The following is a 14567-nucleotide window of genomic DNA, read 5'->3' as shown; positions in this document are numbered from 1 at the left end:
ATGCAGGACTTGTCCCAGCACCCTGGGATCATGACCTGAGCAGAAGGCAGACGCTTAATGACAGAGCCACCTGCCCCAGTGTTTGTCTTTTTAAAAACATGCATATGTTCCTTTTACAGTTAAAAAATACTAACATGGGGGCCCCTAGGTGGCTCAGTCAGTTGAGCGGCTGCCTTCAGTTCATAGTGCTGGGAAAAATATTAGAATAAACCAAATCAAGTAGGAAGAAAGAAATAATGAGAGAACTCAGTGAAATTAAACATTTTCTATTATACTTTTTTCTTTTTAAATGAAAAGCTGGTTCAGACCCACTGACTTGATGTAATTGCCTATTAATGGGTTACAACCCAGGTTGAAAAACATTGATTTTTATAACTTCCAGGGGGAAATAAATGTTATAGACTTTCTTGTTAATTTATAAGTTAGTGTTTAGGATATAACCAATCATAAAATTGAGTGTAAGATCTTTTTAAAGGATGTAACTAGCCAAATTTGTACCCTTTTGTGATCCTTTCCTGACATCAGGCAGATAATGCCTTCCGCTTCTTTGTTCCCAAATAATATTTCTTCACTAGTCAATAAACATTTTCAAAGCACCAAGGTACACAGCATGCTGTTGGCCTTTCTCAAAATTGAGGTCCCTGAGGACAGATGTGGTGGTGTCTTACTCTTTTCTAAATCCAGCTTTTATTAATGAGAGTAATATCTATTGACATTTACCATATTTGAAAATTTAAAATTTTATTTATTAATAAAATAAACCTATTACATGTTGAGAATAACATGTTTTATAAAACCTACATTTTCCAAATTAAACAGAAAAATGGCAGTTCACATTTTTGCAAGTCTCTTTAGTCTAACTTAATAAAAGACATCTAGATCTTCACATTTACTTCTATCTGTTGCAATACGGTGTGTTGAAGTATATGAAGAAAATCCAGGCTCATACACACAAATATATAGTTGGAAAGGGAATATTTTCATAGCCTTTTCATAAGTTGTGATACTTATGATACTCTGACACTATACCCAAACATGACAGTGTAGTTTCTCAAAGGTTAGTTGGGATGTAGAATCTGCAAACTTATCTATGCACTTTTTGTACTGGTAGGTCTTATTATCTGAATGGATTATAAATGCATGAGAACATCACAGACTGGTCATTTGGAAAATATTTTCTTTCAGTTATGCAGCTCTCCCAACTGTTGGCACATTTAAACAGTACCAAAATTAAAAAAAAAATTACTCACTTTAATACCATGTTGATTTCATTAGAAAGGTCTGTGGTAGGTATTAGGAAGCTGCCAGGCTTACCATGTAGATTAAAATTTTTCATTTGACAGCTCAAATTCTATCATTGGCAACAAAATTTCAGTTGTTTCCTATGACAAACTGAAGTGACAAACTCTCATTTGTTTTTGAGAAAACATATGCCAGCCATTGAAGTATGAATAACCAGGTTAGCAATTGTTCAAGTAAAAGTGGTGTTCCATGGAAAGTGACCTGTTTGGCCCTCTTCACAATTGCATAAATGCTTTTCTCCAAAACAACTAAAAAGATAGGCTATATGCGCAAACCCATTCAAACACACAAAGTATTGAAAAGACAGAGTATTGTGAATAAATTATATAATTATTAACTCATCAAAGACATTCTTCCATGAATATACGACAGTGAAGAACACAGCAGCTACTAAATACCACTGCCTTGTTTCTGGGGTAAGGCACCAGCAGTTGTACCCACCATTGTTTTGCACCAACAGTGCTAACAGCAACACAGTGACAGTGTTATCAGCCAAGTAGTTTGGAACTAGCAGACCCCTCCACGGACCACGTTAATTAACATGCATTGTGAGGCAAGGGAAGCGGATGTCTTTCATGTCCAGTGAAAGGAGTGTGCTGCCAGGTGTGTGCGTCCGGTTGCCCATTAGATGTCCTCACTAGGATTAGCAGAGCCTAAAGTCATTATACATTGAAGTCCTAGAGCCTCCTCACCTGATTCCATACCTACTAAGCAATCTTTTGATAAACAAATTGCCACTTGAGGCAGAAAATGCCAAGTGAGTAACTGTTTGGTCTGCTTCAGTTACATTTCTCAATGTAAATTATGCTTTTTATTTTTAAAAAAAGTATCATATGATACTTCATATGACAATTTTAAATAGAAAATCAGATTTTTGAGTCTAAAACCAGCAAAAACATTTTAAATGTTACAAGTATTATTTCCTAAATTCTTTAGAAGCCTATTCTTTTTTTTTTTTTTTAAGATTTTATTTATTTATTTGACAGAGAGAGATCACAAGTAGATGGAGAGGCAGGCAGAGAGAGAGAGAGGGAAGCAGGATCTCCGCTGAGCAGAGAACCCGATGTGGGACTCGATCCCAGGACCCTGAGATCATGACCTGAGCCGAAGGCAGCGGCTTAACCCACTGAGCCACCCAGGCGCCCATAGAAGCCTATTCTACTCTATATAAATTTCTTTAGGTGGAGTTTGATGCTCTGAACACTGAACAAAAATTCTTTGTTGATGAAGTGAGATTATGTGCAGGTACAGAGAACTAACTTGTTCAATACTTCAACTCCATTCTAGCTTATCTTCCTGAACTGTGGAGGCCAGAAAGCTATCAACTACATTTTCTAGATTCCTCTGCAGTTAAGTTTTAGATGACATTTAGGTTCCTTCCAATCCAATGTACTAAAGTGAGTGAGGCTTTAATTTGGAGCAGGCTTTAATTTCCCTTCCGTGGGAAGGGAAGCAGATGTGCTCACAAGGAATGTGGCAGAGGTTGACAGTCCTAGAGACCTAGAGTCCTAGAGTCCTAGGGGAACAGCCTCATTCAAAAGTTTTCTGATCCCAGAATTTGATGGCCCAGTTCTACAGCATGGTTTGGGGATATACTTCTGGAAGATCAGGTGATTATTCTTTGAGCTATCTATATGCCTTAATAAACCTTGCAGGTCTAAACTATCTTGAGCAGATTTTGTTGAAGACAAGAACCGACCAATTCACATTCTAGTAACATTTCCTTTCACGTGATCATGTTTCTGTTTTCTATAGTTTTATGGCAATATTTTCTTTCTTAGTGGCTTTTCCAAGCTGAGACAACATCCCATGTACATAATTAAATGCTATTTAAAAAAAAACAAACTATGTCAAGTTTTAGGATACATCTATAATTTTATTACAAAATCATTCTTTTGGCATTAGTTGGTTACAGTGATAGCAAGATACTGTGAGTGTAACATAGCAGCTCTAATGTAACATTGCATTCCCTGCTTCCTGAACCCTAATTTAAGTTATCTTATATCCATTACATACAAGTTACCTGCGTTCATTAATGCTGCAAATCCTGATGCATAGTTCCTTTAGGGAGGAGCTGATGCTAAGGGATTAGAGTAAATGTTGGTAAGTCTACAGAAGTTCCTTCATGGGACTTTCTGTTTCTTCTCCCTCCCCCCAAATTACTTTGCTTTAGAATCAAATTACTAGTCTGAATAGCAGCAGCACCCAAGGAGCATCACACTTAGTTCTTGTTAAAAAGCAATTACCTGTGCAATGCACGTTTTACACCACAGGCAAAGGGAATGATTGCTTTAGTTTTAAACTCCTGCATTAGAGTCTCTTAAAAAAATAAAAGCATTCCATCGAGTTCTTCCAGATGGTGTTATTGCTGTACATTTGTTGGTGGGTCACTCTCTGTGCTGTGTTTACTTTGAAGGGATCTTCCAATATATCTCCAATATTCCTTTCTTATAGTGTCCTTTTCTTTAGCTAGAATTTCACATAACTGAAAATGAAAAACAAAAATTCTTTAAAGATAATGGGCAAATCCTTTTCAGCCAACACAGTTAAACTCAGATCATGTTCAAATGAGATCCATCATTATAATCACACATTGTGTTCACTAGTGATGTGGGTTTTGCTCTCAACAGTGGAAATCGTCCTGCCCTGAATTCTTGAGTGAAAAGGGCATGAATATAGTGGCATTGCACGGACCAAATTCCGAGACACCAAGAATAGTGTCTGGGTGTCTTGACTTACCTCTAATGCTTTATTAAGAATGTCCTCCTTGTTGTCACATTGGTTTTCTAGCATGTCTTCATAGATATCCACGAGAAAGGCAATTAGGTAAGGGGAACTGTGACTTGGTTGTAAATCAAGTAACTGATTTAACAGATTCGGGTATTTGGAAAGACCACGATCCTGTAAAATCCTAAAAAAAATTATTCTCAATTTTGAGAAGAACAAAAATAATAGAAAGATCGTAAGAAAATGACCTCTGTAACATGACCAAGAGAGGAGACTTATTTTGAATGAATGAAGTTGAAACTAAATGAAATTTTTAAATTATGTGTGAGTTTTATTATGGATGATTATGACCCGAGTATAATTAAAAAGAATAATGAAACTTAAAAGTGATCATTTATAACTGAAACTACAACACACACAATTAAATCAGAAAATAAATCATCTTCTTAAAATTAAAAAGTGAAGGAAGAAAACAAGAGAGATGTTTCAGTTTCTTCTAGAGATGGTTTCTTATTCTTTTAGTTCTCCAGATATTATAGGCCTGAACCCTGGATACATCTCCAAATGTGACTGGGCTCCATACTTTATGTTCTTCGGGCCTCCAGGGAGCTCTCTAAGCTCAAAAAGAAGCTTGGTTTTATCAGTGGCCAGGCAAGTGAAACCTGGTCAATTTAAGGAATGAGATAGAAATGAAAACAGAAAGATTGGCTATGCATCCATGCAATCTGCTTGCAGAAGTTTGCTTTGTCTTTGCTATGTTCCTGAGCTAAATAGAAACTAAGTGTGTACATCCCATTCTTTGACATAAGACTATAGGATTCATAAATATATTATAGTTGCATTGTTGTTTAGTCATGGACTATTCCAAAAACTGTGCTGGTATGTGCTTGGGGGTTAAAAGGCACTGTTCTTGTGTGCCACCATCTAACACTGGTACAACTTCTTTTAGATCCAGAAAAATGGAAAATTCTTTAGTATCCTTTGGAATCCAATTAACGGAATATATTCAATGATACATCATATTAGCAGGTGGTTTTTATATAAAACAATCTAAAACAACCTCTTACCCTTTCAAATAGTTCCATGCACTTTCATTATGTGGTACTAGTTTAATCATTTCCAGAGTGTACCTATAAGAAAAAGACCACAAAGAAATATGTGTATAATTTTAAGAGCAGTGCAATAATTAGAAACAGTTTTAATAAGATTGTGACAGGCTTGGATATGCGCTTTCATTTATCTTAGTGGGCTATGACTAGGTCTAAGTCATAGCTAAATTAGAATCCTTTAAGTCTGTTTTCAATACATAGTTACATAGATCCTCCCTCTTGTAAATTTTTAACCAATTCTAGCCAAGGACACCTAACTAATATGAAGGCTAAATTCACAATAGGAAAATAAACTATGTGAGGGATTTCCTTTAATTAAGGCTTTCCCTTTGAAGAAAATGTCAGCTAAAACAGGTATTCCTTTTATTGGTAAAGCAATCTTGAGAAAAAGTCCAAGATCTACTTATGCCCAACAAATTGAAATCATTCAAAAAGGAGAACTACATATCTTAGGAGCCGTAATAAAAAAATAGCACAGAAACTTTATAGACAAAGAATAAAAATGAGAAATCAACACAAATGTATATTTCTTATATTCTAAAACAAGACTACTAGTTAACTATGATGTTACCAGTCAAAATGGACACTCCCTTTCTTTTCCCTTTAACCAGATTATTAAATACATTTTAGATCCAAATACAACAAATTCCAAGGGAGTGACAGAATTTAGCTTCACTACATACTTGCTCAAATGAGTAAGTCACTCACTGACTAAAATTTAGTAATCTTGGTTTTATTGCTGTTTTATTTATTGTCTTATTACTGTTACAAAAGCATTTTTTCCCCACAGAGTACAGTAGTCCTCCTTTCTCTACAGGATAGGTTCCCAAACACCCAGTATATGTCTGAAACTACAGAGTATCAAATCTTGTATATACCATGTTTTCTCCTATACATCCATACCTCCAATAAAGCTTAATTTACAGGCACACTAAGAGATTAACAACAATAAATAGATCATGATATACTCATTGTAATAAAAATTATATGAATGTAGTCTCTCTCAAAATACCTTATTAGACTGTACTCACCCTTCTTGTGATGATTTAAGATAATACAATGCCTACACGATAAGATGAAGTAGGTGAATGACAGGGATTGTGATGTAGTGTTAGGCTATACTACCTAATGTCCCCCCAAACATATGTCCTCAGGAGGATCATATGCTTCTGGACTATAGCTGATCATGAGTAACTGAAACTGCGGAAGGTAAAACTGCAGGGAAGGGGGGAATATACTGTAATGATAAACTCATCCAGCACCATTGAAAGTTTTTTTCCAACTACTTTTGCATGGCCTAATATTTTCAGTTATTTTTCAAACCATGTACCTGCATGTCTTCACTAGTCACTGCAGAAGATTCTTAATTTCATTTTGGCAATATCTGAAGAATTTTATTCATATACATATGTACTAAAGATGATCTATTTTAATGGTTAAAATATGCACTTTGAGGTCAGAGTTCCTAGCTTATTATTATTATTATTTTTTTAAAGTAATCTCTATATCCAACATAGGGCTTGAACTCACAACTCCTTGATTCACGACTCCAAGATCCAGAGTTGCATGCTCTACCGACTAAACTGGTTGGCTGTCCCAGACTGCCCAGCTGCTAATCGTAGCCCCATCAGTTATTATCTGTGTGCTCTTAGCCACATCACAGAACTACTCTGAACCTCAAGTTCTTCATCAGGTATTTCACAGTGTTGTTATGAAAATTAAGTAAGAATTCCTACATGTAGTAAATGCTTAATAAATGCTAATTGTTGGGGACCCTGGGTGGCTCAATCGGTTGAGCTCCTGACTCCTCTAATTTTGGCCTGGGTCATGATTTCAGTATTGTGGGACTGAACCCTGTGTTGGGCTCCATGCTCAGTACAGAGTCAGCAGGAAAGTTTCTCTCTCCCACTAAACAAGATAAAATCTTTAAAAAATAGATAAGTGTTAACTATTATTTTTTAAAGATTTTATTTACTTAACAGAGAGAGCAAGTGAACGCACAAGCAGGGGGAGTCAAAGAGGGAGAAGCCGGCTTCCCCTGAGCAGGAAGTCCGACGCAGGAGTCAATCGCAAGACCCCAAGATCATGACCTGAGCTGAAGGCAGTAGTTTAACTGAGCCACCCAGGCGCCCCCAAATGGTAACTATTATTAACAGTACTAGTAGTAGTCATGAAAATATGGCCATGATATATTAAGTGAAAAAAACAATGTGTATAATATCATTGCCTACGTTGCTGTGCATACATGTTTGCAAATATACTTAATAAGGCTTGGGAGGATCCACACTAATTGTAGCTCACTCTTAAGAATGGGGTATAGGGGGACGTCCAGATGGCTCAGTCGGTTAAGTAGCTGCCTTTGGCTCGGATCATGACCACAGAGTCCTGGGATCAAGTCCCACACAGGGCTCCTTGCTCAGCGGGGAGCCTGCTTTGCCTTATCCCTCTTCCTCAGCCCCTGCTCATGTGTACTCTCTCTCCCCCTAATAAATAAATTAAAAATCTTTTAAAAAGTGGGGGGGGGGGGATAGGAAGAGAGAGAATAAGAGATTTTGATGTTTTACTTTACATAATTCAGAAGTTTCCTCCTACAACCAGACTGCATTACTTTTATAATAAAAGGGAAAAAAGTAATCAGATAAATCTATATTCTTTAGAGTAAAAACATTTAGTTAACAAACTAAATTCTAGATAACTAAAGCTACTCTTAGCATTTTAAATATTTCTTTTACCTCTCTTAATGGTATAAGGCTTAAATATGAAAAACTCTCAGATTTTCTTTTTAAATGATTTTTAAAAAGATTTTTGTTTTTAAGTAATCTCTACACCCAACACAGGGTTCAAACTCACAACCCTGAGATCAAGAGTTGCATGCTCCACCAACTGAGCCAGCCAGGTGTCCCTGGAAAACTCTCAAGATTCTTGACTAATTATTTCTGTATCTATTTGTTAACAGAAAACCATCAATGTGCCTTTGAAGACTAGGAGAAGTTTCCATTTTTCACTCTTCATGCTCAACTTTTAAGTATTTTATTACACTTAACCTATGAAGCATGATATAGTAAATAAGGAATATGTAGTATCTGAAGTCCATAATTATTAACTGGGTTAATTCAAGGAAGAATAACCTGAAGCATTCTACCTTTACACAAAAAAGCTACTGAACTCTCTAAAGGATGACATTTTATTGTCCTTCAGAGTACTTTTGTCCTAATCTTCACAAAAGAATACCAACTCTAAAAAAAAAGTAATATATGAAGGGCTGGATGATGAGTCTGAATTTTCTCTACTCAAGCCCCAGTATTGAGGTTTAAGAGTAATAAAATTATTTCAGTAAGTTTCACTGCTACCCCTCAGATCAATACTATTCAACCGAACTTGCTATGATGATGATGTTCTTTATCGGTGCTGCCCAATTAGTAGTCATTAGCCACATGTGGGTACTTAACCCCTGAGAAGTGATTCGTACAACTAAGGAATGGAATTATGTGATTTTCATTAAACTAAACTTAAGTAGCCATATGTGGCTAGTGACTACCATATTAGTGCAGCTTTGAAGAGTAGAGCAATAAAAAGAAAGAATGAGATGTGCTTGAGGGGCTATGTGGCTGCTTCAGAAAGAAGCCTGGAGCATTGACACACCTCTTTTCTTTTTAATTTAAATCACCAGATCCTGATACAGAAAAGAGAAAAGAAAAGCTAGCTGCCCTGGCCCAAACAGAAGTAAGAAAAAGGAAGATGAAGACAGATGTCATAAACATCAGCTCTTCCCAGCAGCTGTTAAAATAACTTTTTGTTTTTTATTTTTAATTTTTTTAAAGTAAGCTCTAGGCCCCAGGTAGGGCTTAAAACTCATGGCTCCAAGATCAAGAGTCACATGCTCTACTGACTGAGCCAGCCAGGTGCCCCTAAAACAACTTTTAAATTAAAATTATGAGTACGTTCTCATCAAGCTATAAAAACAAAAAATATGTTCAAATTTAAAACAGACACCGAGACAAAATAGTCAGAAAAGAGGTGGCTATTAATGTTTATGGATATTAATATTCATTCCAATTCAAAAAATTCTAGTGCTTAGAACAGCTTTTTGTACACTAAAGCAGTAGTTTTCAACTAGGGATGGTTTTACCCCACAGGTGACATTTGGCAATGTCTGGGGACATTTTTGTTTGTCACAACTTGAGGGAGGGGGTTACTACTGATATATAGGGTGTAAAGTCTAGGAATACTGCTCAACATCCTACAAGGTACAGGAGAGCCTCTTACAACAATAACATCCTGCTTCAAACCCTGCTCAGTAGAGTAACACGGCTTCTGGGGACTATTTAGATAAGGGTACCAGAATTTAATGAGATAGTTTTAAAATAAAGCTTCTTAGACACTATGAAATCAGAGGATTTCTTTTCAATCTGTGGTAGCAACAATATTTCAAGAAACTTATGACACTACAATGTAGAGGTATCTATATAGCTATAAATTCGTCCTTCTAGATTTCATCTAAGTATTCTGTCCTATTAGTTCAACGGGGGCAGGATCAGGGGCAGTCTTGATCTTTGCTGGATCCCCAATGCCTGAGACATACATGAAAGGCACACAAATACTCTTTTAACAAATGAACAAGTAAAGGAGATTACTAACTGGACTTCTCTCTCCAATATAGCACGATCATTATAGCCAGTGGTGTTAGAAATTACGAAGTATCTTTGGTTCCAGACAGAGTTATTTCTCACATCCTCTTTAAGAAGTTGGTCTACATACTGCAGCTCATTATCCCAAAGTTTAAATTCCTAAGAGAAAATAAAAAATATCCAATTAGAAATGTCTTTTTTTTTTTTTTTTTTTTTAAGAACAACCCCAAGATCAAGAGTCATATGCTCTACGGACTAAACTAGCCAGGCACCCCTAAGCAATGTCCCATTATTAATAAAAAATAAAAATAGGGATGCCTGGCTGGCTCAGTTGGTTAGGTGTCTGCCTTTGGATCAGGTCCTGATCCCAGAGTCCTGAGATCCAGCTCCGCATCAGGTTCCCTGCTCAGCGGGGAGCCTGCTTTTCCCTCTCCTGCTCCCCCTGCTTGTGCTCTCTCACTGTCAAATAAACAAAATCTTAAAATAAATAAATAAATAAATAAAATTTCAGTAAAGGGGTAGAAGATGTGGGACTCATCACATAATTTGGAGGAAAATGATAGTTGCAGGTCAAGGAAATGGAGGGGGAAAGAAAAGTCATCAAAGACAAGGGAATGGTCACAAAGAAAGAAAAAAATTAGGAAGAGAGAGCAAAGTGCCCTGTTACTATCTTCTTGAGAATAATTTATACACTAAGAGGCATGTTTATACTATTTAAACAGATCCAAGAAGTATTCTCTAAGGTATTAATAGGCAAAAAAGGTATAGGTAACTAAATGCTTATGCATTAAGATGAAAATTTAGAGGGAAGAAACTAAACTCAAAGATGATTATAGTATATTAATTTAATGGATTTGATACAAATACATAATATTAAGTAAAAGGAAGTATTAAAATGCACATATATGATAAAATCACATTAAAACACATGTGGAGAGGGATGCCTGGATGGCTCAGCAGGTTAAGCATCTGCCTTTGGCTCAGGTCATGATGCCAGGGTCCTGGGATCAAGTCCCAGATTGGGCTCTCTGTTAAGCAGAGAACCCATCTCTCCCTCTACCTGCCACTCCCCCTACTTGTGTTCTCTCTGTCTCTTCCTCTGACAAACAAATAAAATCTTAAATAAATTGAAAAATAGGGGCACCTGGGTGGCTCAGTGGGTTAAGCCTCTGCCTTCGGCTCAGGTCGTGATCTCAGGGTCCTGGGATCGAGCCCCACATCGGGCTCTCTGCTCAGCAGTGAGCCTGCTTCCTCCTCTCTCTGCCTGCCTCTCTGCCTACTTGTGATCTCTCTCTCTCTGTCAAATAAATAAATAAAATTAAAAAAAAATTTTTTTTTAAAAATAAATAAAACACGTGGACAAATATACACTGCTGTATTTAGATACAAATTTTTACATTATAAAACTGTTTTTTTTTTTTTAAGATTTTATTTATTTATTTGACAGAGATCACAAGCAGTCAGAGAGGCAGGCAGAGAGAGAGGAGGAAGCAGGCTCCTTGCTGAGCAGAGAGCCCGATGCGGGGCTTGATCCCAGGACCCTGAGATGATGACCTGAGCCGAAGGCAGCAGCTTAACCCACTGAGTCACCCAGGTGCCCCACATTATAAAACTGTTTTAATAAAAAAATATTAGGGGGAGGAGAAAACCAATAAAGACAATTTAAAAAAGAAATAAAAAGGTCAAAACTTACAAATGCTGCAAAAGTTGGGGATATTAATTATGAAAAAGCTAACAGAGTTATATATTTCTTATTTGATAATGGCAAAAGGGTAGAATTTCATATAAAAAACAAAAATACCAAATATCTTTAGAAAATGCATCCCTTTAATCAAATTTAGAAAAGTTAAAATTTTTTTTTTAATTTTATTTTTTATAAACATATATTTTTATCCCCAGGGGTACAGGTCTGCGAATCGCCAGGTTTACACACTTCACAGCACTCACCATAGCACATACCCTCCCCAATGTCCATAACCCCAACTCCCCCTCTCCCAACCCCCCTCTCCCCATCAACCCTCAGTTTGTTTTGTGAGATTAAGAGTCACTTATGGTTTGTCTCCCTCCCAATCCCATCTTGTTTCATTTATTCTTCTCCTACCCCCTTAACCCCCCCATGTTGCATCTCCTCTCCCTCATATCGGGGAGATCATATGATAGTTGTCTTTCTCCAATTGACTTATTTCGCTAAGCATGATACCCTCTAGTTCCATCCACGTCGTCGCAAATGGCAAGATTTCATTTCTTTTGATGGCTGCATAGTATTCCATTGTGTATATATACCACATCTTCTTTATCCATTCGTCTGTTGATGGACATCTAGGTTCTTTCCATAGTTTGGCTATTGTAGACATTGCTGCTATAAACATTCGGGTGCATGTGCCCCTTCGGATCCCTACGTTTCTATCTTTAGGGTAAATACCCAGCAGTGCAATTGCTGGGTCATAGGGTAGTTCTATTTTCAACATTTTGAGGAACCTCCATGCTGTTTTCCAGAGTGGTTGCACCAGCTTGCATTCCCACCAACAGTGTAGGAGGGTTCCCCTTTCTCCGCATCCTCGCCAGCATCTGTCATTTCCTGACTTGTTAATTTTAGCCAGAAAAGTTTAAATTTTTGAGTAAAAAAAATTTTTTTCGGAATTGATCTTGGTATAATGAATTGTGCACAAAGTAGCAATCATTGGAAAAAATTCACAGTAAACAACACTAGAATTGTTCGCTGGAATAAATAAATGTCTAGAGTGGGAGTTTTAACTGTACGCTTCTATTCAGGGTTTAGCATAAAATTCTAACAAGTGGGCAGAAATAAAATACTATTTATTACTGTAAAGTGGTATTCCAAAGTTTATGTACATAAAAACCCCAGCAGGTACCATGCCTTTGTTAATTAAAATAACAAAGGTGTATTAGAAAATTACAACTACCTTTTCTATTCAATTTGCTAGCAAATATAAAATGTGATGCAAATTCAATCTAAAAAATACAAAAGTTACTATCAATTCTTCTTTAATATGAAGGTACTTACCAATGTATCTTGAGAGAGTATAAGACTAATCAGCATGAAGAATATCAGGTTTTAACTAAACATCTTAATAATTCTCAGTCATTACATTTTGTGTGTAATGGTCTGTATGTGTGTTTTAATTCAGGAGTATACTAAGAATCCAACAGTAATTTTAATTATTTAATTCAGTTAAAACAATCTAAAAAACATTTTAACAAGAAAAGCAATACCTGAATAACCCACTGTCGATGTTGCCAGGCATGATAATTCTTTGCATCCTGATTAAGAATATCAGCAATAAACTCAAGCTCCTGAGAAGGATCTTTTAGCCATTCCACTAAAACTCGCCTATGGTGCCTAAAGCAGGGAGAAGAAAAGTTTTGTGTTAATGTATCCAAGAACTCAAGTATCAACTGCTTGTGTTGTATTATGCGATGTGGAGGGACACTCAAAAAACAGAATCTCACCTCTAATTCTCCAGATTATACTGGAAAGAAAAGATAACAAAGAAGAAACACTAAGAACAAAAAATTCTAGAAGACTAGGTAAGAGTTGAGAAACATAACACAGTGATTTGTGTGTAAAATGAAATCAGATACTTAGGGTTTAAAGAAGGTTTATTTCAAGCTAAATCTGGAAGTAATCTCTAACAACCACAAAATCCTATCAAAGAATTTGGAAACATTCCCAGATGGCATAATCAGACTATAGGAAATGTGATACTATTTAATCAAGTATAGAAGCTCCTCCGGTTATAAATAGGCTTTCAATTTTTCTTACGTCCACAGCATCACATACAAGCAACTGCTCATTCCACCAATTCGTGGGCAGAATTCAGTTCGCTTCTCCTCTGGTAAACAGCTATGACATATTGTAAATTTGTCAAGAGTTGTTTCTGTACTAGGAAAATGCATCTAAAAGTTTTCTGTTGGGTTCTTTTTTATAATTTTTTTTTTACTGAAATATTTATAAAAATCTATTAGTGAAAATGTTCTGAAAGTCATTGTAGTCATGGTTTTACATATTGGTAAATATACTAAAACCACTGAACCATATACTTTAAATGGGTAAATGGAATAATGATATATAATATGTTGGCTAACTGAATTTAAATTTTAAAAAATGAGTAAATAGTAGGGGTGCCTGGCTGGCTCAGTTGGTAGATCACGGGACTCTTGATCTTGGGGTCATGAGTTCAAGCTCCACAGTGGGTGCAGAACTCACTTTAAAAATAAATAAATAGGGGCGCCTGGGTGGCTCAGTGGGTTAAGCCACTGCCTTCGGCTCAGGTCATGATCTCAGGGTCCTGGGATTGAGTCCCGCATCGGGCTCTCTGCTCAGCAAGAAGCCTGCTTCCCTCTCTCTCTCTGCTTGCCTCTCTGTCTACTTGTGATCTCTCTCTGTCAAATAAATAAATAAAATCTTTAAAAAATAAATAAATAAATAAATAAATAGGTAAATGGTATAATATGCAAGTTATATCTCAAAAAAGCTGTTTTTTAAAAAAATTCATTAATATTCAATATACTAAAAGTGGGTAGGAGTGATGGGAAAAGTGGAAAGATCTGATACTGAATGAACATTCTACATGCATCTTACAGAATATTTAAAATTCACCTTACAGAATATTAAGAAGGCAAGATACTACCAAGAGGAAGATCCTAGAGGGATCTTTAAAAATTTAAAAATTCGGGGCGCCTGGGTGGCTCAGTGGGTTAAGCCGCTGCCTTCGGCTCGGGTCATGATCTCAGGGTCCTGGGATCGAGTCCCACATTGGGCTCTCTGCTAGGCAGGGAG

General features: G+C 36.5%; 1 protein-coding gene across 2 annotated transcripts in view; it reads right to left on the bottom strand.

The window, feature by feature from the left end:
• Positions 1-3152: 3152 nt before the first annotated feature.
• FNTA (farnesyltransferase, CAAX box, alpha) overlaps positions 3153-14567 on the bottom strand; it is a 29271-nt gene continuing 17856 nt past the window's right edge. For both annotated transcript variants that reach the window (XM_047717243.1, XM_047717242.1), the window contains exons 5-9: positions 13001-13127; positions 9777-9925; positions 5097-5159; positions 4042-4213; positions 3153-3787 (exon numbers count right to left, since the gene is read on the bottom strand). In XM_047717243.1, the coding sequence (XP_047573199.1) occupies positions 3665-3787; positions 4042-4213; positions 5097-5159; positions 9777-9925; positions 13001-13127 (634 nt within the window). In that variant the 3' untranslated portion in view covers positions 3153-3664. The remainder of the gene's footprint in view (positions 3788-4041; positions 4214-5096; positions 5160-9776; positions 9926-13000; positions 13128-14567) is intronic.

The sequence above is a fragment of the Lutra lutra genome, chromosome 2, assembly GCF_902655055.1.
Source record: "Lutra lutra chromosome 2, mLutLut1.2, whole genome shotgun sequence".
Taxonomy (NCBI): domain Eukaryota; kingdom Metazoa; phylum Chordata; class Mammalia; order Carnivora; family Mustelidae; genus Lutra; species Lutra lutra.
Note: the sequence above shows the minus strand (reverse complement) of the source record. Positions and strands in the feature narration are given on the sequence as shown.